This window comes from Odocoileus virginianus, chromosome 2, assembly GCF_023699985.2.
Source record: "Odocoileus virginianus isolate 20LAN1187 ecotype Illinois chromosome 2, Ovbor_1.2, whole genome shotgun sequence".
Taxonomy (NCBI): Eukaryota; Metazoa; Chordata; class Mammalia; order Artiodactyla; family Cervidae; genus Odocoileus; species Odocoileus virginianus.
In genome coordinates, this window is record NC_069675.1 from 47,496,744 (window position 1) to 47,520,450 (window position 23,707).

General features: G+C 45.0%; 1 protein-coding gene and 1 long non-coding RNA gene across 2 annotated transcripts in view; one reads left to right on the forward strand and one right to left on the reverse strand.

Moving 5' to 3' along the window:
- TCF7L1 (transcription factor 7 like 1) overlaps window positions 1-2,659 on the reverse strand; it is a 187,284-nt gene extending 184,625 nt beyond the window's left edge. The window contains exons 1-3 of the mRNA XM_070479718.1: window positions 2,356-2,659; window positions 2,210-2,273; window positions 1,842-1,969 (exon numbers count right to left, since the gene is read on the reverse strand). Coding sequence (XP_070335819.1) covers window positions 1,842-1,969; window positions 2,210-2,273; window positions 2,356-2,598 — 435 coding nt within the window. The 5' untranslated portion in view covers window positions 2,599-2,659. The remainder of the gene's footprint in view (window positions 1-1,841; window positions 1,970-2,209; window positions 2,274-2,355) is intronic.
- LOC110134762 (uncharacterized) lies at window positions 754-22,442 on the forward strand. Its single transcript, XR_002313157.2, has 3 exons — window positions 754-864; window positions 5,455-5,536; window positions 20,907-22,442. It is a non-coding gene; the product is annotated as an uncharacterized lncRNA (long non-coding RNA).
- The last annotated feature ends 1,265 nt before the right edge of the window (window positions 22,443-23,707 follow it).

Here is a 23,707-nt window from a genome sequence, read left to right on the forward strand (position 1 = left end):
CGGGCTACAGTCCATGGCAAAGAGTCAGACACGAATGAAGCTACTTAGCATGCAGTGAGAAAGGGGAAAGAAAGAGCCAGATCCAGTCAAATAACTGGTGATATTTGGAACACTTCTGGTGACTTTATCTGCATCAGGACATGGATCTGGATCGGTGCTGAGTCACAGAAATGCCAAACTCCTTTTCCCAGACATCTAAAGGTAAAAGGGAGAAAAGGGACTGCGGTAGTGTGACCTCACACACAATTACAGAAACCCTACTAAAACCTTCGGAACTGAATTACATCTGTGGACACCTACGAGAATCTGTGAAAACCTAAACAAAGGCTTGTTTTGCTCAACTTTTACTGACACCTTCTTTCTTTTTATATGAATGAGAAAAAGCAACAGACAGATGTCCCGTTTCAGGTCATAGTCAGGACTTATATTCGGGAGGTCCCAGGATGCTCCAAGGCAGGGCCAAGGATGCAGGGTCTTCCCTCCTTGAAAGGGGAAGCTGTGTGGCCCCACTCCGCTCTCGGTTGGTCAGAGTCCTCAGCCTCCACTTGCACGCCCCAGGGGCCTGCCGAGCGACCCCTCTGAACCTCCGCACACGTCTCCGCTCTCCACGGACCGCTGGACCATGACAGCAGGGACGGTCCATTCAGCACCAGCGTTTCCCAGGCAGCCCTTTAATTGTGATCGTCATTGAAGGGCAGCTTGAGCATAAAGTGAGTTTGTTCGGCCAGCTCTTAAGGAGCCAAACACCTCCCACCCCGAATCAAGCACGAACTGGCAGGCGCTGGGAAACTGGGCAGGAAGCAAAGAGAACCACTGTGCTGTGCGAGGCGCCCAAGCAGCTCTCGAGAGCCTGGCACGTAGTAGGTAGGCGTTCACCCAAGATCTGCCAGCGGACCTGGCACCTGGGCTGGGGGCCCTCGGGTGGGGTGGCAGCTCAGGGCACACACACACACACACACACACACACACACACACAAAACCCGGCCAGCCCAAAGGGCTGCAGCCCTCGCGACGCGGGGGGCGGGAGTTAGAGCCTGGGAGGGGGCGTAGGAATCCGCCCTCATTTGCACGTCGTCTGGGGCCCGGTCAATTTGCTTAATCACCGCTCTAAATGCCAGCGCGCAGCACACAATGCGCGCCCATTAACAGGTTTAAAGTGTCGCAGCGCTCGCTTTAAATGAGAAAAGCCAGCAACAAAGGGGGAAAAAGCCAAGTTCCTCAACTTGAAGAATGCCTCGATTCGCCCTCGAAATCATCTCGGCGAGTTTAAAATCCCGAGCTCTACAGAAAAGTTGAGGCCCCAGCGCGAGGGATGGGGGTGGGGAGGGGGTGTGTGTATGTGTGTGTGTGAATAACCCGCCACGAATACTGGGTTTCTTAGGAACCTACTCTTAGCCGCCCAGCGAAGCTGGAGTCGCGGGGCAGCGTCGCCAACCCACCTCCCCGGCCCCACTGCCCAACTGCCAGGGAAAGCGGACCGATTTCCAGGAAGAAAGCAAGACCACCTCCCCCCTCCACGCCCCGCTCAACACACACTCCCGCCCAACCGGCACAAATCCAAGTTTTTCTTTAGCGCGAGCAAAGAATTCTGGACACCAAGGAGAACGCCAGAAGTGGACCCCGAAGCGGCTCCCCAGCCAAAGGGGAGAATGTAAGGGAATGTTCCAGGCACTCCCAGCGCAGCCTAATCCTCGACTGCCGGAGTGGTTCATCTCCGTAAGCAAGTTCTGCCCGGGATCCTCCCGGGACGGCCCCATCCCCCACCCCGTCGCCGAGCCCGGGGGCGCATCACTCGGGCCCCGACCGCCCGCGCGCCGGGGCGCGGCGGGACGGGCACTCACCGTGCGCGCTCCTCCGGGAGACAAGGGTCCGTTGGGAAGGTACGGACTGCTCAGGTCCGGGATCATCAGGAACGGGTAGCCAGGGTAGGGGGGCCCCTTAAAGAACGCGCCGTCCTGGGGCCTTCTCACTGCCGGCAAAACCAAGGCGGGGGTGAGGCCGGGGCCCTCGGGACAGCGCCTCGGTAAGGGGTCCCGGGGCGGGGACCGGGAATCCAAGCGCCCCCCACGCGCGCCCCAGGACGTCTGAGGCCGACGGGGGCGAAGAGCAGGGGCACGGCCACCGGGGCGAGGGGGACCGAGGGCGACCCGAGCCGAGGCGCCAAGCGCAGCGGGGCCAGGAGCGGGGGACAGCCCGGACCCACACGTACCTTCGGCGAAATAGTCCCGTGGCTTCTGGAAAGCGTCCCGGGCGGGCTGCGGGCGCCTCTCCGCCTGCGAAGGAGACACAAAGGCGAGGGCGGGTGAGCGGGCGCCGGGCCGGGGTCCCGGGAGTCGGCCGCGGGGGCTTCCTCACCTCCGAGTCCGAGCTGCTGCTCTGGTTCTCCGACTCGTTGACCAGGGACGACTTGACTTCGTCCAGGTCCCGCTGCGCCGACGCGCTGTCGCTGCTCGGCTCCTGCTCCTCGCCTCCCTCATCCTGGAAGGGGATCAGCTCGTCGTTGGCCCCGAGGTCGTCCCCTCCGCCGGCTGCCCCGGCGCCCGAGCCGCCACTGCCGCCTCCCGAGCCGCCGCCGCCGCCGCCGCCGAGCTGGGGCATGGTGGGGCCGAGGGCCGGGGCCGCCGCTCTCCGAGCCCCTCGCCGCCCGCGCCCGGCCCGGCCCGGCGCCCGCCCCTCCCTCCCTCCCTCCCGTTCGCCGGCCTGCTCCGCTCGCCGCCCCGGCGGCTGCAGCAACAAAGTTTTGACAGGGCGTGGCCCGGAGGGAAGCGGGGCCGGCGCGACCGGACGGGGGCGGGGGCGGCTCGGCTCCGGCCCCTAGGGCAGCGCGGAGCCCGGGGCTCCCCAACTCGCTGCTGCCGCCGCCGCCTGCTCCACCGGGGCGTCCCAGCGCCTGGCCCGCCGGGGAGGGGCGAGCGGGGAAGGAAGGAGGGACCGGCGCGCGGGGCAGGGGGGCCGGAGGGAGGAGCCCCGGCTGCAAGCTGACACCCGCGCGCCTCGCGGAACGCGGAGAGCCCCGGCGCGCACACACTCGCCCTCACACTCGCACGCCGCTCGCTCACACCTTCCCAGGCTGCGCCTCCCCGCAGTGAGCGCACGGCCTGGCCCCCAGACTCACCCGGACCCCTTCCCCGAGCCCCATCCCGCACCCCCGCGGGCCTGCCCCCCGGCTCTGGGCCGACCGCTCGGGTCCCGCCCCCATCCCTAGGCATCCCCTAACTTTCTTCCCGAGAACCCCCAGAACTCCGCAGCAGCTCCACACCCCCTCCCACCGGATCCGCGCTCTAGCGGGCGGCACTGCCCCCTGCGGGAAAGCTTCGGACCTGCCCGGAGCTTCGTTGCCTGGAGTCCTCGAAGCGCTGGATCCCGCCCGGCTTGATCGCTCTTGCCTGCCTGGGGCAGAGGATTAGGGAAACGTCCGGCACCCGGAATATGCCCGGCGGCCTCCCGCTCCTCTCTTTCCTGTGGGGTTCCAACGCTCCCCCCGCCCCAGTTCAGGTTTTCAACTTTGTTCAGGTGTCCAGAGTCACCCAGGCTGAAATCCCCTAAATCACCTTCGCCCCATAGTTCCAGACCGGGTGCTTAATCGAGTAACTCGCGGTGCAGGGTTCAGAAAGAATTCGGATTTGATTCATTGTGAAGGATAATGACCCAGTGACCTCTGAAGCGTCCACGAGGCTGCCTTGGGAGCCAGTGATCGTGTGAAAAATGCCCAGCCGGCCGCATGCTTAAAGAAATGCCAGATGCCTCCTGTGATAACATTCAAATATCGTCTCTCCACCCAGTTCGGCAAAGTTTGAAAAAGTGAATCTTGTGTCTTCCGCAGTAGGGAACTATTGGTGAGAGCATCTGTTTTTAAAAGGCAGAATGGAATACTTAAAACAATTTTAAAGACGACTGAGAGAGGCGTTTTCTCCAGTGATGTGTACACATATGGTCAAAGTCACAGACACAAGGAAGTTCCAAGCAGCCTCTGTGTGTGTTTGTGTGTGTGTGTTTAATCGCTCAATCTTGGCCCACTCTGCGACCCCAAGGACAGTAGGTTCCTCTGTCCGTGGGATTTCCCAGACAAGAATCCTGGAGTGGGTTGCCATTTCCTACCCCAGGGGATCTTCCTGACCGAGGGATCCAACCCGCCTCTCCTGGATCTCCTGCGTTAGCAGGTGGATTCTTTACCACTGTGCCACCTGGGAAGTTGAAACCATCAGGGAGGTTTATAAAGAGTTCTGGGTCTTTATTAGGCCGTGGAACAAACAACCCACTGGGGAGAGTGAAGCAGGGAAGGATGCAGGAATGATTTGGAAGAAACACCCTTAAGTAAAAATGTGTATGGTACCCACTCTTCATTTTTGTTCTTGAAAAATGGCATACTGGCATTTGTTTATTCATAGAAAAAAGTGTGAGAAGATGCACACCAAATTATTATTATCAATAAATATTTCTGGGAAAAGGGATAAGTGAGAGGAGAGGGACAGTTTTGTTTTCTGCTTTCTACATATTTTATTATATACAGCAAGCAGATATGACTTACCTATATTTTCACACAATTAATACATAAATATAGTCTGATAAAGCTTCTTCAAACAATAGAGCTACATCTATGAGCAGTGTCTTGAGTAAAAAATAAGACTTCACTTGCTTAAAAAGTACTACCGCTTCCCTGGTGGTCCAGTATTTAAGAGTCCCACTGCTAATGAGGGGGTATGGGTTTGATCCCTGTTTGGGGAAGATCTCACATGCCGAGGAGCAACGAAGCCGGTGGGCCACGCACGACTACTGAGCTGGAGTTCTAGAACCCAAGAGCCATAACTGCTGAAGCCAGTGGGCCTGGAGCCTGTGCTCTGCAACAGAGAAACCACCACAGTGAGAAGCCCACACACCTCAGCTAGAGAGTACCCTCTGCTCATTGCAACTAGAGAAAACCCTTGAGCCACAACCACTGAAGTTCACCCACCTAGAGCCTGTGCTTTGAAACAAGAAAAGCCACTCAAATAAGAAGCCCAAGCACCTCAATGAAGAGTAGGCAGCGTTCGCTGCAACTAGAGAAAAGAGTGAGCAGCAATGAAGACCCAGCGCAGCCAAAACTAAATAAATAACATTAAAAAAATTTTTTTAAGTTAAAATTACTCTTTCCCTCCTTCCCACACCTCCCTGCAGTTAATCATTGTTACTAGTTTGGTGTATATTCTCCTAGATAGTTTCTTAAGCAGTTATGTACACATGCAAACACATATACAAACATACTGTATATGTTTACTCTCATGGAAATAGAATTATGCGGTTCATATTACTGCATGACATTTCATTTTTACAAGCTTTTAAAAGTCAGAAGGTTTTTCATGTGGTCCAGAAATATGTGAAAAATCCATTGCATCAGTTTCTCATGGTTGCTATAGCAAGTCATTGCAAACTTGGTGGCTTAAAACACCAGAAATGTATTTTCTCATTGTTCTCCAGGCCAGAAGTCCAAAATGAGTTGCACTAAATCAAAATCATGGTGTTGGCAGGATCACATTCCCTCTGAAGTTCCAGGAACAAGGTACTCCTTCCCTCTTCCAACTTCTGGTAGCTGCTGGCGCTCTTGCCATCTCATCACTCTAGTTTCTGCCTCTTTGGTCACGTTGCCTTCTCATTTGTCATTGTCAAATCTCATTCTCTGCTTCCTTCTTATGAGAAAGGACACTGTGATGTCATTTAGGGCCCACCCAGATCATCTTGATTAATCTCCCCATCAAGATCCTTAACTTAAAAAAAAACCCTTAACTTGTGGGAGGGGGGATCGGGATGGGGAATACATGTAACTCCATGGCTGATTCATGTCAATGTATGACAAAACCCACTGCAATGTTGTGAAGTAATTAGCCTCCAACTAATAAAAATAAATGGAATAAAAAAACAACAAACCTTTAACTTAATCATACCTGCAAAGACCCCATTTCCTTATAAGGTCACATTCACAGGTTACAGAGATTAGTACCTAGACATATCTTTGGGAGTGAGCCATCATCAACCTACCACACCCATCAACCTCGAAGAAATGCAAATTGAGACAGCAGAGAGAGACCATTTATCATCTATCAGTTGGCAAAGGTAGAAAAGAAGAACAACATCCAGCTTTGGCCCCAGTTCTGATAAACATACAGCTGCTGGGCATGCCCTTGTGTAATATTTCTGAAGAGAAGTGTGGCAATACCTGTGAAAAAAGTCTTTAAAAGTGTAAACCCTTTGACTCAACTCTGTGTTTTCTAGGATTTTATACTTAGGAAATAACCAGGTACATGAGGAAACCCGTAGAACTGTCATTATCACAGTGAACAGCTAGAAACAACCCCGAGGTCCCCAAATAGGGAAATGTTAAATAAAATCCTCTTAACCTGATTTTTATTTCTTATTTAACATGATGTGGAGGCTGGTAGGTCTTCCTGGGATTGACAATTGAACTGTATGTGGAAGAGGAAGATAAGAATGAGGGTCATCTCACAAAAAACAAACTTGTGGTTCCCAAAGAGGAAGAGGGAAGGGATAAATTAGGAGTTTGGGATTAAGAGGTACACACCACTGTATGTAAGATAGACAAACAGGGACTTCCCTGGTGATTCACTAGTAAAGAATCTGCCTGCCAATGCAGGGGACATGGGTTCAATCCCTGGTCCTGGAAGATCTCACATACCGAGGGGCCACTAAGCCCGTATCCTGCCACTACTGAGCCTGTGCTCTAGAGCCCATGCTTTATGACAGGAAAAGCTACCGCAATAAGAGGCCTGTGCACCACAACTAGAGAGTAGCCCCCACTATTGGAGGGACAGACAACTAGAGGGTAGCCCCCACCGCAACTAGAGAAGGCTCGCGAGCAAAAACGAAGATCCAGCACAGCCAAAAATGATTAAAACTGAATAAATAAATATAAGAAAACCAGGAGGGACTTTGGGGTTATAGGTGAAGAAGGAAGATCTTTTATTAAGTAATTTTTTCTTTATTTTTAAAATTGATTTATTTTTAATTGGAGGATAATTGCTTTACAATATTGTGCTGGTTTCTGCCAAACATCAACATGAGTCAGCCTTAGGTATTCATCTGTCCCCTCCCTCTTGAACCTCCCTCCCACCTCCCACCCCTCTAGGTTGCCACAGGGCAATGGTTTGAGCTCCCTTTGTTTAACGACATGTCAAACATATGTACACAAAACTGCAAAACAGTTTAAGTGCACAGTTGAATGAATTCTCACCAATGGAACATGTCGGTGTCCACCAAGATGCAGATTAACAACAGACTTCATGCTCATCTTTAGTTAGTTAGTTAGTTAGTTCCGTCACTCAGTTGTGTCCGACTCTTTGCGACCCCATGAATCGCAGCACGCCAGGCCTCCCTGTCCATCACAAACTCCTCATCTTTACCTTTCCCCAAAAGTAGTCCATATCCTGATGCTTATCATGAGAGATTAGTTTTGCCTGTTTTTGAGCTACATATAAGTGGAATCATACAGTATTTTTCATCCTCTTTTGGGTAATATTATTTCTAGGTGAGTGATCACACCATCATGATTATCTGGGTCATGAAGATTTTTTTAGATAGTTCTGTGTATTCTTTTTTTTTTTTTTTAGTTCTGTGTATCCTTATCACCTCTTCTTAATATCTTCTATTTCTGTTAGGTCCATGCCATTTCTGTCCTTTATTGTACCCATCTTTGCATGAAATGTTCCCTTGGTCTCTCTAATTTTCTTGAAGAGGTCTCTATTCTTTCCCATTCTATTGTTTTCCTCTATTCCTTTGCACTGATCACTGAGGAAGGCTTTCTTATCTTTCCTTGCTCTTCTTTGGAACTCTGCATTCAAATGGGTGTATCTTTCCTTTTCTCCTTTGCCTTTCACTTCTCTTCTTTTCTCAGCTATTTGTAAGTCCTCCTCAGACAACCATTTGAATTCAACCTCTTTGAATTCTTTTTTTCTTAAGAATGGTCTTGATCAGTGCCTCCTATACAGTGTCATGAACTTCTGTCCATAGTTCTTCAGGCACTCTGTCTGTCAGATCTAATCCCTTAAGTCTATTTGTCACTTCTACTGTACAATTGTAAGGGATTTGATTTTGGTCATACCTGAATGGTCTAGTGGTTTTCCCCACTTTCTTCAATTTAAATCTGAATTTGGCAAGAAGGAGTTCATGATCTGAGCCACAGTCAGCTCCTGATCTTATTTTTGCTGGCTGTATAGAGCTCCATTTTTGGCTGCAAAGAACATAATCAATCTAATTTCAGTATTGACCATCTGGTGATGTCCATGTTTGAGTAGTTTCACATTTTTTGGCCAATACAAATGATGTTGCTAGGAAGATTGTTTTCTACGTCATTGGATATTCACTTGAGTCCTAGAAGTGTAATGACTGGGTTATGGAATATGCATTTGTTCCACTTTATTAGATATTGCAGTGAGTTTTACAAAATGATCATATATCAATTTACAATCCCACTAATAGTATACAATAGTTCTATCATTCTACATTCTCTTCCATATCTGGTACTGTCAATATATATTTTATTAGCTTTAGCCATTCTGGTGGGTGCATATTAGAAACTTATGGTTTTAATTCATATTTCCCCAATGACTAATCTTGTTGACTACTTTTTCACATGCTTCTTAGCTATTTGGATATTTTCTTTTATGAAGTACTTGTTCAAGTCTTTTATCTATTTTTCTCTTGAATTGTTTAATTTTTTTCTTATGGATTATTTGTATGAGTTCTTTGTATATTCTTGGAGAAGGAAATGACAACCCATTCCAGTATTCTTGCCTGGGAAATCCCATGGACAGAGGAACCTGGCAGACCTCAGTCCGTGGGGTCACACAGAGTCAAACATGACTGAGCGACTAACACTTTCTTTCTTTTTGTATATTCTGGATATGAGGATCTTGTCAGACATATCTAATACAAATATTTTCTTCAGGTTTGTGGCTTGCCATTTTACTTTACAAATGATGTCACATGAATAAAAATCGTAATTTTAATGTAGTCTACTTTATCATTCTTTCTCTTTATTGTTAGTGCTTTGGATCCTATTTAAGAAATCTTTGCTCACACCAAAATCATAAAAATATTATCTATTATGTCCTAGAAACTTCATTGTTTTACTTTAAGTTTAGATCTACAATCCATCTGAAATACATCTTTGTGTACGGCTGGAATGAGAAGTCAAGGTCCTCCCCTCCATATGTATGGTTTCCAGGGCCATCCTTTCCCCTTCCATTGCCATCCTTTCCCCTTCCATTGCCATGGCGCCTTTATCATAAATCTTAAGTGTAAATGTGGTTCTGTCTTTAGACTTTTTCCTTAGTTCATCTGCCTAAATTAGCACCAATGACAGATTATAGATATGTAATAAGTCTTGAAATCTGTCAGTATAAGTCCTTTGACTGTTCTTCAAGCTCATAAATGTTATTTTTGGGATTTTACAGGCCATGTTGGTTTTTTGTTTTGTTTTGGCCATACAGCACAGCATTCAGAATCTTAGTTCTCAGACCAGGGATCAAACCCCTGCCCCCTGCAGTGGGAGAGCAGAATCTTAACCACTGGACTGCCAGGGAAGTCCCACCATATTGTTTCAAAACGTAGGTTTTTTTTTTATTTTTGATGTACCCTAGAGAAGGGCATGGCAGCCCACTCAAGTATTCTCGCTGGAGAGTTCCATGAACAGAGGAACCTGGCGACCTACAGTCCAGGGGGTTGCAAAGAGTCAGACAGGACTGACGGACTTTCACTTCACACAGTGAGACCAACAGACCAGGAGATGATTTTCTTTCAAAAGACAGTTTGTTACTCACAGTTCCAAGGGGGCGGGGCAGGCAAGGCCTTGCAGTGCCACATGAAGAAGCACCAGGGTTGATTAGGAGGCAGAAGGAACAAGGAGAAAGCATGGGCAGGAAGACTTATTGTGGTTTTACATGGGTAAAAATGGCTGAGACAGGGTAAGCAAGCTAAGCAGGTTTGGGATTGGCTTGTTTGAATAAGTTCAGCAAGCTCTGGAATATATAATCTGTCTTGAGCTATCTGGTTCCTGGCTCTGGGATGATTAAAGGCAAAGAATTACTGTCTAGAGTTTAAGAGCACAGTGAAAGTCACTCAGTCATGTCCAGCTCTTTGCGACCCCATAAACTGTAGCCTGTCAGGCTCCTCTGTCCATGGAGCTTTCCAGTCCAGAATACTAGAGTGGGTAGCCATTCCCTTCTCTGGGGCCCAGTGAGAACCTAGTAAAGATGGTAGCTGGGGAAGGGAGAGGGGGCTTTGGGTTGGTTGATTTGCATGTGAAAGGCTCCTCCACAGGATGGTCATTTGCTACCTCTAGAAATTAGCTTGCCTTGGGAGGGGCAGTCTCTCCTTGGGGATCAGCAAGGCCCCCAAGATATGAAAGCATCATAAAATTCAGAAAATAAAAAACATGATTAGTATACATGTAAATTTGAGAGTCAGCATGTTAAGTTCTACAAAAACTACTTCTGGAATTTTTTATTAGCTTTGTATACTGAATCTATAGATCAATTTGAAAAGATTTAATATTTTTACAATATTAAGTTTTCCCATGGATGAAACCAGAATATTTTTACTTTTTTTTTTTTTTAGCTTTATTTTTTTGAAATAATTTTTCCATATCCTGGGTCTTTGTTGCTGTGCACAGGCTTTCTCTAGTTGTAGCATTTAGGCTTCTCATTGTGGTGCCTTGTCTTGTTGTAGAGCACAGGCTTCAGCAGTTGTGGCTCAAGAGCTCTAGAACACAGTCTCAGTAATTGTGGCACATGTTGGCTTAGGTGCCCTGGGGCATATAGAATCTTCCTGGACTAGGAATCAAACCCATATCCCTTATTTTGGCAGGCAGAGTCTTAAACACTGGATCATCAAGGAAGTCTAATTTTTTAGTCTTCTATGTAGAGATTTGCATATCTTTTGTTCAACTGTTTTCTAGATGTTTGATATATTTTAATGCTTTCTAAATTGTATATTTTATTTTCTCATTATGTATTGCTAGAAATACAATTGATTTTTCTTATTTTGAGCTTGTGCTATCACATGAGTTGGTAATTATTCCTGGTTTGTTTGTTTTTTTTCTATTTTTTGGAAGAGTTTATGTAAGACTGTGCATCAGTTCAGTTCAGTTCAGTCACTCAGTCGTGTCCAACTCTGCGACCCCATGGACTGCAACATGCCAGGCCTCCCTGTCCATCACCAACTCCCGGAGTTTACCCAAACTCATGTCCACTGACTTGGCGATGCCATCCAACCATCTCATCCTCTGTCATCCCCTTCTCCTCCTGCCCTCAATCTTTCCCAGCATCAGGGTCTTTTCCAATGAGTCAGCTTTTCGCATCAGTTGGCCAAAGTATTCAAGTTTCAGCTTCAGCATCAATCCTTCCAAGGAGCACCCAGGACTGATCTCCTTTAGGATGGACTGGTTGGATTTCCCTGCAGTCCAAGGGACTCTCAAGAGTCTTCTCCAACACCACAGTTCAAAAACATCAATTCTTCAGCGCTCAGCTTTGTTTATAGTCCAACTCTCACATCCATACATGACTACTGGAAAAAACATAGCCTTGACTAGACGGACCTTTGTTGACAAAGTAATGTCTCTGCTTTTTAATATGCTGTCTAGGTTGGCCATAACTTTCCTTCCAAGGAGTAAGCGTCTTTTAATTTTATGGATGCAATCACACTCTGCAGTGAATTTGGAGCCCCCAAAAATAAAGTCAGCCACTGTTTTCACTGTTTCCCCATCTATTTGCCATGAAGTGATGGGACTGGATGACATGATCTTAGTTTTCTGAATGTTGAGTTTCAAGCCAACTTTTTCACTCTCCTCTTTCACTTTCATTAAGAAGCTCTTTAGTTCTTCTTTGCTTTCTGCCATAAGGGTGGTGTCATCAGCATGTCTGAGGTTATTGATATTTCTCCCAGCAATCTTGATTCCAGCTTGTGCTTCCTCTAGCCCAGCATTTCTCATGATGTACTCTGCATAGAAGTTAAATAAGCAGGGTGACAATATACAGCCTTGACATACTCCTTTTCCTATTTGGAACCCGTCTATTGTTCCATGTCCAGTTCTAACTGTTGCTTCCTGACTTGCATACAGATTTCTCAAGAGGCAGGTCAGGTGGTCTGGTATTCCCATCTCTTTCAGAATTTTCCACAGTTTGTTGTGATCCAGAGTCAAAGGCTCTGGCATAGTCAGTAAAGCAGAAATAGATGTTCTGGAACTCTCTTGCTGTTTTGATGATCCAACAGATGTTGGCAATTTGATCTCTGGTTCCTCTGCCTTTTCTAAAACCAGCTTGAACATCTGGAAGTTCATGGTTCACATATTGCTGAAGCCTGGCTTGGAGAATTTTGAGCATTACTTTGCTAGCATGTGAGATGAGTGCAATTGTGCAGTAGTTTGAACATTCTTTGGCATTGCCTTTCTTTGGGATTGAAATGAAAACTTACCTTTTCCAGTCCTGTGGCCACTGCTGAGTTTTCCAAATTTGCTGGCATATTGAGTGCAGCACTTTCACAGCATCATCTTTTAGGATTTGAAATAGCTCAACTGGAATTCTGTCACCTCCACTAGCTTTGTTTGTAGTGATGCTTCCTAAGATCCACTTGACTTCACATTCCAGGATGTCTGGCTCTAGATGAGTGATCACACCATCGTGATTATCTGGATCATGAAGATCGTTTTTGTACAGTTCTTCTGTGTATTCTTGCCAACTCTTCTTAATATCTTCTGCTTCTGTATGCTTGCACTAAGTTGCTTCAGTTGTGTCTGACTCTGTGTGACCCTATGGACTGTAGCCCACCAGACTCCTCTGTCCATGGGATTCTCCAGGCAAGAATACTAGAGTGGTTGCCATGCCCTCCTCCAGGAGATCTTCCTGATCCAGGGATCGAACCCGAGGCATTTCTTGCATCTTCTGCATTGCAGGCAGATTCTTTACTATTAAGCCACCAGGGAAGCCCTTCTAATGTTTGTATAGAGGAATCATCTTTCTTTAGTGTTTTCACCTTTATCTTCTTTCATCCTTTAGCTTTCAATTCCCTGTACCCTCAGATTACAAGTATAGGTATTTTAAGTAACGTATAGTTGGCTTTTAAAAATATGATCTAAGAATTTTATCTTTAAATTTGGAGTATTTAAATAATTTACATTAAAATTTTATTTATTTATTTATTTTTGGCTATGTTGGGTCTTTGTTGCTGTGCAGGCTTTTCTTTAATTGTGGCAAGCGGGACCACTGTTTAGTTGTCTGACTTCTCAATTCAGTGGTTTCTCTTGTTGAGGTTCTAGAGCTCTACGGCACAGGTTCAGTAGTTGTAGCACATGGGCTTAGTTGCTTCACACCCTGTGGGATCTTCCCAGACCAGGGATTGAACCCATGTCTCCTGCCTTGGCAGGCAGGCTCTCTACCACTGAGCCACTAGGGAAGCCCAATAATTCACATTTAATAGAGGTACCAATACATTTAATTTTGATTTACCATCTTCATGCTTTTATTTTCCCATTTGTTCTTTAATATTTTTCCTCTTTATTGCTCATCACTTTGTTAGTAACATGTTCTTTAATGATTCTGTGAGTGTTATCCTAAAGAAGATAATATGTATCCTTGAACTACTAGAGTAAACCTTAAATTAATACTTTTACAATATCTCAGCTAACCTTGGTACAGTTATTTTTTGAGGGTGGGGGCAGGGACTGAGCTGTGACACAAAAGGGATCTAACCTTTGCCCCCTGGAGTGAAAGTACAGAGTCTTAACCACTAGACCATCAGGGAAGTCCGAATCCTAGTACAGTTTAAATCCATTATCTGCTGTCTGCCTTTTGTGCTATCGTTGTCATGTGTTTTAATTCTACATGTACTTCAAACCACACAAAATATTAGGTTATTGTTCCAAACAATCAGTAGTCATTTGTATTTACTTGCTCATATCCTTATCTATGCTGATGCTTTTCATTACTTCCTGTTTCATCATGCTCTTACTTGGGATCCTTCTTATTCTTCCTGAAGAAACTTGCTTTAGCGGTTCTTCCAGAAAAGGTCTGATGGCAATAAATTCTCACTGTTTTTGGTTTTCTGTAGTTTCCTTAATCTTGCCTTCATCTTCATTTCAGTTCCAAAGTGGACATGTCCATTTGTCAAAGCGCAACTTGTATATTCTGTATCATAGCTGTAAGGGAGACTGGGAGAGTGAAAGCAACAAGAGCAGTCTTAGGCTAGGCTCTCAGGACACAGATTCTGAGAAGGTGATTTGTGTGCAGGTTCATTGGGCAGTAATCTCAGGGGCAACATCTGTAAATTAGGGAGGGAGGCAGAGTTGAGTCAGATGGAAAAGTTGAACTGCAAAGCAGTTGCAACAGAGGGCTCGTTGATCTCTAGATCTGGAGCCCTAGAGCTGGAATATTCCTTTAGACTTGCCCCCAAATGAGGCAAGAGGCCAGGCTTTGTACTCTCATACTGACTCGTCATTGAATGTGTTGTGTTGTGCACAGTCGCTCAGTCGTGTCCGACTCTTTATGACCCTATGGACTGTACCCACCAGGTTCTTCTGTCCATAGGATTCTCCAGGCAAGAATACTGGAGTGGGTAGCCATTTCCTTCTCCATGGGACCTTCCCCATCCAGAGATAAAACCTGGGTCTCCTGCATTGCAGGTAGATTCTTTACCATCTGAGCCACCAGGGAAGCTGCAGTGAAGTCATTGAATATGGACCGCCAAAAGAGTAGGGGCACAATCTTGGGCAAGATATCTCTCTTTTGCCCAGTGAAGTTTCTTGAGAAAGAGTCAGCTGTGAGCCACTGGCAGCCAATACTTCTAGCAGCTGAGGAAAAGAGCATTTTGGTCCTAAAGGGGAAATTTTGTGTGACACACCACAGATCCACTATAGTCTATACCTTGCACCACTTGGATTTGCTTCTTCTTTATAGTCAGTTTGCTTCATCTGCAAACAGCTCCAGGGTTCTGCGTTATCTTCTTTCCTGGGGAAACCTTTGAGAGAGAGGTTAGTGGGACGAAATACACCCCTCACTGCTTCAGCTATTTCAAGCCATAATCTCTAGTCTAGCCACATTCTGGTCTCAAATTCCAGCTTTCTGTCATCTTCAGTCTAGATAGCTTATCTGATGGGTGGCCCAGAGCCTCATTATTGGGTGGTTTGAGCCCACAGTTACTATACTTTTCTTAGACTTTGGCAGCATCCCTGTCCATTTACCATAAATACTGGGCAAGGAGTACCAAAATATTTCTTGTCAATAACTTGGGTGCAAAATGCATTCCTCCCCACCTCCATTGAGTAACAGTAACCCCATCTCCTTCTGATGATCACAAACATTTACTTACTCCTGACAGTGTGGTTATTTCTTTCCTTTCTTGCTAGTTTCTTGGCATGAGGAGCCCAAGATGATGGACAGTAGTGTAGGGAACTCTTACCAAGTCCTCTGGTGGAAGCAATCCCCCCTGGAAAGTAGATCTCGGACTGAAAATTGAAGGGATGTGGGGCTTCCCTGGTGGCTTAGTGGTAAAGAATCTGCTTGCCAGTGCAGGAAGCAGGGGTTCAATCCTTGGTCTGGGAAGATCCCACATGCCACAGAGCCACTAAGCCCATGAGCGACAGCTATTGAGCCTGAGCTGTAGAGCATGGGAGCTACAACTACTGAAGACTGCAAGCTTTAGAGCTCATCCTCTGCAACAAGAGAGGCCACTGCAATGAGAAGCCTGCACACCAGAACTGAAGAGTACTCCCTGCTCTCTGCAGCTAGGAAAAAACCCATGTGGCAACAGAGACCCAACACAGCTAAAAATAAATGACAAATTTTTTTTTTTAATTGAGGGGGTGGGAAACTTATATTCCCTAAATGGACCAATGGGAGTGATGGTAGGTGAGACCACTGCTACTTACATGTCTTGGTTTCCAAACTCCTGTAGTCTGTCTGTTGCGGACACAGTACTATGTAATGAACATTGATTTAGGGTATATACTGCATCCTGGAAAACAATGTCACATTCCTGTCGGGTATCATCTCTAAGCTAGTACCTCAGCTCTACCTTCAAAATGCTATTCTACCACTTTAAGGGTCCAGAAACTTCTGAGTGCTGTAGTATGTGTTATATGAGATTAGTGGGTCCCCTTGTCACATAGTGATTTCCACACCTCCCTTGCTATAAGTTAGGTTTCTTGGTCAGAGGTGAAGAGGGGATGTTATGCAGAATTGCCTACTGGCAGGTCACTCTTAAGTCATCAGATAGGGTGCTTCTGAAGGCACTGCAGGCAGAAAAGCAAGACTGTAATCTGGAACAAATGTTAATTCCTATCAAGATGAAGCAATGTACCTTCCAGAGGGGTCCAATGGTCAGCTTGGGTCCAAGTGGCTGGTTGGTCTCCTTGAGGAATTGTGCTGTCTCAGGGACCTGGCATAGGCCTCTGCTGCTGGTAGACAGGGCATTGCATAGGAGTAATGCTAATGGTGGATGCAAACTCATGTTTTAGGCTCATTCATAGCCACCAAACCTTCCACAATGACTATTCCAACCCTGAGCTGATTGTGCCAGCACTGGAATGGGTAAAAACAGAGGTTCACTGATGTCCACTGATTGAAGTGTTCTGTCTGATGGCTCTTCTGGGGGTAGATACTGAAATGTGGTACAAAGACGTTCACATTCTTTGCCCCCTTCCTTAGGCTCATCAGTACCAGGTGTTTGCAAACTAAAGCCCACAGACCAAAGCCACCCACTGCCTGTTTTGTAAATAAAGATTTATGAGGGGATTTACCTGGTGGTTCAGTGGCTAAGACGCTGCACCCCCAATGCAGGTGGCCCAGGTTTGATTCCTGGTAAGAGAACTAGATTCCACATGCCGCGACTAAGAATTTGCATGCTCAACTTAAAAAAAAGAAAAAAATCCTGCATGCTGAAACTAAGACCTGATGCAACCAAATAAATAAATATATTTTTTAAAAAGATATATGGGAACAAAATCATGCTCATGTATTTACATATCATCCCTATGGCTGCTTTTGTACAACAGCAGAGTGAATAATGGCAACAGTGACCATATGGCCAGTAAGTCTAAAATACTTCCTTTAACCATTTACAGAAAAAGTTACCAGGCTATTGATCTACATACCTCCATATATCTCTTGTCCACAATCTTCCAATCTTCTTCCTTTCAGGTCCTTGATCTAATGTGCCACTGCCTTTAAATCTGTATGCATTTTCACCTTGGGCCATTTGTCTTTCCACACAAAGAAGACCAGATGTACCACCCAAAACTCTGACCCTTGGGAGGGTTTCCCTTCAATCCTCTTTGAGGATCATCCCTGAGTGAGAGTGTACGGTATTAGCAGCCCATTTTTGGCTTGCACCAGGATATTCAGACAGTTCACCCAAGTCAGTCCTGGACTTTTGTCTCACCGCCCTGCAAACAAACTCAGGAAGAGGCATGAGTGCAGCAGTGGACGATGACATAGTGTTCTAGACCACTTACATGTGCAGATTATTTTGTCTTTGGCCCCTCCATGTTGTGCTATACTTCAATTTTTAAAAGCATTAATTTTTTTTTGGTTGTTTCGGGTCTTACCTGGGGCTCGTGCGATCTTCGTTGCAGCCCACAGGCTTCTCTCTAAGCTGTGGCATGTGGGCTGAGTAGGTGCAGTGTACGAGCTTGGTTTCCCCTTGGCATGTGGAATCTCAGTTCCCTAACCAGGGATCAAACCTGTGTCCCCTGCATTCGAAGGTGGATTCTTAACCACTGGACCACCAAGGAAGTCTCAATACTTCAGTTTTATAAAGGATTGCTGCTGGGCTTACTCAACCTTGTAACTTTGTAAGTCTTCTAGAAACCAAGCTCACAGTAGTCCACTTGGCCATGTGATGTCACACAGTCACATGTTGCATCTCTATGGTGATACAGGAACATGCCAGAGCTGTTTATTCAGTGGCACATAGTTGTCTTGGGTTTGCCATATTATACCCCTTATAGATCTTTTTTTCACTATAGTAATCTCTACTTTCACAATCTTCTTTATTACATGGCTGACATGGCAGAGTCACTTGTAATGTCACGTGAACCAGATAGTTGCAGAGCCCTTTCTTGCTCTGGACCCCACTCAAATTTGTCAGTCCTCCATGTGATCAAATAAACAGGTCAGAGCAGGTTTTCCCAGGATGAGACATACTATCTCCAGAACCCAAAGGAGCTACCAAGTATTGTGCTGCCTTCTCAACAGATCACTAAACACTTTACTGATGTAATGGCCCCCCAGAATCTTCCTAGGATTTATCTCCCATTCTCTGGAGAGTGTGTCTTTTATCAAGGCACCAACATACTTGCCACTTCATCCAATAAATATGATGTTATTGATGTGATGGACCAATGTGGTGGGCTTCAGGATGTTCAGATAATCTTAATCTTTTTATTTTGCAACTAACTAGGTCTTAGTTGCAATAACACAGGTCTTTTGTTGCAGCATTCAAACTCTTAGTTGCAGTATGTGGGATCTAACTCTCTGGCCAGAGATTGAACTGCCTCTGACCCCCAACTCTCCTACCCCCTAACCCCCACATTGGAGCTCAGGGTCTTAGTCACTGAACCACCAGGGAAGTCCCCAGATAGTCCTAATCTAACTGGCCTATATTATGATGGTGTGTGGACTTTAAAATATATCCACAGATTTGTTCATATTTTTGATTTAAAAGGTGGAGCTTAATTTTTCTCCCCGTGTGGATCATTTGTTCTCAGGGAGGTTAGTGGCATTTGCAGACTTTAAAATATGTCCTCAGATTCATTCATATTTTTGCTTCAGGAGGTGGAGCTTAATTTTTCTCCCCTTGTGGATCACTTGTTCTCAGGGAAGTTAGTGGCCATCTTGTGAGCAGACACATAAACAACCAATGGAGAGGCACATGTGATAAGGAACTGAGGCTTCCTGTCAACAGCCATGAATGAATCATCTTGAAAGTGAATCTTCCAACCCTCATTAAGACTTCAAGTGATTGCAGGGTCTGTGGATATCCTGACTGAAACCATGCGAGAGATACTGAACCGGAACAACCCAGCTAAATTACTGCTGCTCCCTGACCCACAGAAATTGTGAGATAATAAATATTACTGTCTGCTACAGAGTTTTTGTGACATAGTGCCATGGGATACCTGCAGAAACCTTCTCAGCACTCATGTATGTGCAGCCCTGAAGTGTGAGGTATCTTGGTCAATGGGGGATAAGAGCCAGTGGATAAAAGCTTCTCTCTTTCTTTACCTGGTAAATGGTTCTGAAGCACATTTCATATGGCTTCTCAGATGGTCCCACAGAATCAAGCGTTAGTTACCTATGAGAGTAAAAGTGAAAATATTAGTCACTCAGTTGTGTCCGACTCTTTGCTACCCCATGGACCGTCACCTTCCAGACTCCTCTGTCCATGGGATTTTCCAGGCAAGCATACTGGAAGGGGTAGCCATTCCCTTTTCCAGGGGATAATGGTGACCAATTTGTTAATGCATCCGTGTACTAGCTGTCCCTCTTTCTCTGTTCCACTTACTCTTTTTTAAAAAATTATTTTTTTTCCCTGGAAAAGGAAATGGCAACCCACCGCAGTATTCTTACCTGGGAAATCCACGGAGGGGCCTGGCAGGCTACGTCCATCACAAAGAGTTGGACATGACTTAGCAACTAAACAACAAAAACAACAAACAGCAATGGCAGTTCTAGCCAATATGTGAGAACAAAAAGTTGTAAGGAGTTGGGGGTTGAGGTTGAAACAAAAATCCTATTGTTACAGTATATTAATGCATATATATGGAATTTAGAAAGATGGTAATGATGACCCTATATGCGAGACAGCAAAAGAGACACAGATGTAAAGAACAGACTTTTGGACTCTGTGGGAGAAGGTGAGGGTGGGATGATTTGAGAGAATAGCATTGAAACATGTATATTATCATATGTGAAATAGATCGCCAGTCCAGGTTCAATGCATGAGACAGGGTGCTCAGGGCTGGTGCTCTGGGATGACCCTGAGGGATGGGATGGGGAGGGAGGTGGGAGGGAGGGTCAGGATGGGGAACACATGGACACCCATGGCTGATTCGTGTGAATGTATGGCAAAAACCACCACAATATTGTAAAGTAATTAGCCTTCAATTAAAATTTTAAAAAGTTTGTTTTAAATCCTATTGTTTATGGATGAGATTGTCTATTTAGAAAACCAAAATAAACTACAGGTGAATATTTAAACTTAAAAGTATTTCTTTATTTTTGGCTGTGTTGGGTCTTTGTTGCTGCATGAGGGCTTTCTCCAGTTACAGTGAGCAGGGGCTACCCTGTGTTGCAGAGTAGCTTCTCATTGCGGTGGCTTCTCTTCTTGCAGAGCTTGGGTTCTAGAGAGTGGGGTCTTCAGTGGTCATGACTCACAGGCTTAGCTGTCTGGGGGCATATGGAATCTTCTCGGGCCAGGGATTCAGACCTATGTCTCCTGAACTTGCAGGCAGGTTCTTAACCACTGGACAACCAAGGAACTCCATCTGTTTTACTTACTCTTATTTCTCACTCTCTTCCCCTGGGATTGCCCTCCCTAAAAGCTATTTGCACAGACTCCTTTGTCTGTTTTCAGGGGAACCCACAAGATAATGTAAAAAAGGCACTTGACACAATTCAAACTTGATTTTAAAGACAACTACCCAGTATTTAGCGTCTTATCTTATTACTGTGGAAATACTGAAATTAGAATAGAAAGAGTGTTACTATCTCCATTATGGTTTAACATCATTTTGGCTATATTAGCCAACACATATATGAGGGCAAGCATATTAGATAAGAAATATAATGTTGAAAAGAAAGAGATAAAATGATCTCTATTTAGCAGCGTGCCCAGTGGTCCCATCAATCTGTCTCTTGTTTCAACAGTGTTTGGAGGGAACTGACCTAGGACCCCATACTCTGACCACCCTCCAACCTCCTCTCCAGCCACAAGTCCAAGACCATCTTCTTGGTCATTCCCTGCCTCTGGAACCAACCAACCCTGATGTTAGCCCTTTATTGCCCACCAATCAGGAGCTCCAAACTTCATCAAGATTATTCCACTGAGATGGAGGCCATTGTCAATGGCCTGGTCAACCTGCATCTGCTGGCCTCTTATACCAACTTCTTTCTGGGCTTCTATTCTGACCACAGAGATGTGGCTCTAGAAGGTAGAAGATCCTTCTTCCGAGTGTTGACCAGAAGAAGCACCAGCGTACCTCATGCCTCTAGAAGAGGGAAAATCAGCACAATGACTACACCCTCTTCAGGACCTGCAAAAGCTGTCTCAGGATGAAAAGTGTAAAACCCTGGACACCATGGAAGACTCTATGGCCCTGGAGAAGAACTTGAACTAGGCTTGTGGGGATTTGCACACTGTGGGCTTGGTCCACCCAACCCCCACCCCATCTCTGTGACTTCCTGGAGAACCACTTCCTGGATGAACAAGGGAAACTCACATGTTGGAAGAAGTTGGACCACCACCTGACTAATTTCTGCAGGCTGTCCAGCCCTAGTCTGGACTGGGAGAGTGTCTCTTGAAAAGTCTTACCTTCCAGAAAGACCAGGAGTCACCGGAGCCCAGCAGCCTTTGAGGAGTCTCTCTGCTCCCCACCTGATGTCAGAGCTTCAGCCTGATCCTATATCTATAGGCAGGGGCAGCTCTTTAACCACCCTGGAATCTTCTCTCAAGCCTTAGACCAAATGGAAACATTAATGTTTTGCAGCAACAAACAAACAAAAGCCCTATCTCTCTTTGTAGACAATTGTTTAGTTGGAACACCCGAAAGGATTGAAAAAAAAACTATCACAAACAATAAAAAAATTTAGTAAAGTAACATGATATAAAATTAACATGTAGAAATCAGTAGCCTTCATGTATATACTAAGTAATCAGAAGATATAATGAAAGATAAGATACATTTAAAATAGCAAAAGTAAAATAAAATATCGACTGTAGATCTAAAAGACGTGCAAAACCTCTATGAGTAAAATCGATGAAACACACATGAAAGACACAAAAGTGGACTGGAATAAATCGATCCATCTCACTTTCGGATTGGAAGATTCAGTTTGTAAAGTTGCCAATTCTCTGTCAGCTAAGTGATGTACTTACTAGTAATGATCTCGGTGGAAATTATCATTGGGTTTTGATTGTTTATTTTGTAGGGTTGAACGAATGTATTATACAAAGTTTATTCTTCCAAAAGGAAAGAATAAACAAGCAAGAATTGCTAGTAAAATTCCTTAAGAGGAAAGTAGAGTCTAGCCCTCAAAGACATTAAAATTTTATAACTAAATGTTATAATTGAAACAGCATAGAAGTGATACATGAACAGACAGACCACTGGAATTGAATACAAATCCAGAAATAGACCTAGGTGCAAAAGGAAATTTGGCATACAAGAAAAGGTTGTATTTCAAATCAGTGGGGAAAAAACTTTTAACAAATGGTATTGAGACCATATGGAAAAAAGTAACATGAGATTCATTCTTTTGCTAAGCTGGAGTAAATGGTAAATGAATAAGAGATCTAAGTATGAAAAATGAAAACACATAAATACTAGAAGAAAATCTGAGCGCATTTCTTTATAGCCTAAGAGTGGGGTAAACATTCATAATTTCACAAATCAGAAGAAGTTGAAGGAAAAAATTGGTAACTTTCACTGAAAAGACATAAACATGCTTTATGGGAGATAAATTAGAGAGATAAAGAGACAGAGAGAAAGAGAACCATAAGTTTTCAAAAGACAAATTGACAAATAGGGAAAAGGTATTACAGCTTGCATCACAGAAGGCTAATATTTCTAATATATGAAGTGTTCCTGATTTTCAAAACAAGAAAAATATACAAACATAGTAGAAAAAGAAATGCAAATGGCAAAGATGCTAAGCCTATTTCATAAGATTGAAGGAAATGCTTGTTATTAAGGGAAGTGCTTGTTAAAATTACCCTGAGATAGTATTTCTCCCCTATCAGATTGGCAAAATCCAGAAGTTGACAGCATACTTTGATGGTGAGATAAAGGAAGTGAGGCTTGCCCATTACTCATGAAATGCAAAGTGATATAATCTTAATGGGTGGCAACTTGGCAATATTTAGCAGAATTAAATATGCATTTACTCTTAGATTTAGCAATCCTAGGAATCTATCACAGAGTGCATGCTTGCTAAGTTGCTTCAGTTGTGTCCAGCTCTTTGCGATCCTACAGACTATAGCTAGACAGGCTTCTCTGTCCATGGGATTCTCAAGCAAGAATACTGGAGTCAGTTGCTGTGCCCTCCTCCAGGGGATCTTTCTCACACAGGGATCAAACCTGTATCTCTTATGTCTCCTGCATTGGCAGGTGGGTTCTTTACCACTAGTGCCACCTGGAGTCACAGGTAAAACTATGAAATGACATACAAACATGGAGTTTATTGCAGCACTACCTGTAAACAATGCAAATATCTATCAATAAGGACGGGTTGAATATTGCCTCTATGAAAATGGAGTACTATACAGTTGTAAAAAGCAATGAGAACAATCTCCACTGCTATGATCTAAATTGTGTTCCTTCCCTCAAAATTCTTATGTTGAAGCCCTAACCCCAATGTGATAATATTAATATTTGGAGATGGAGCCTTTTGATAATTAGGTTTAAATGAGGTCATGAGGGTGTGGCCCTCATTATGGGATTAGTGACCTT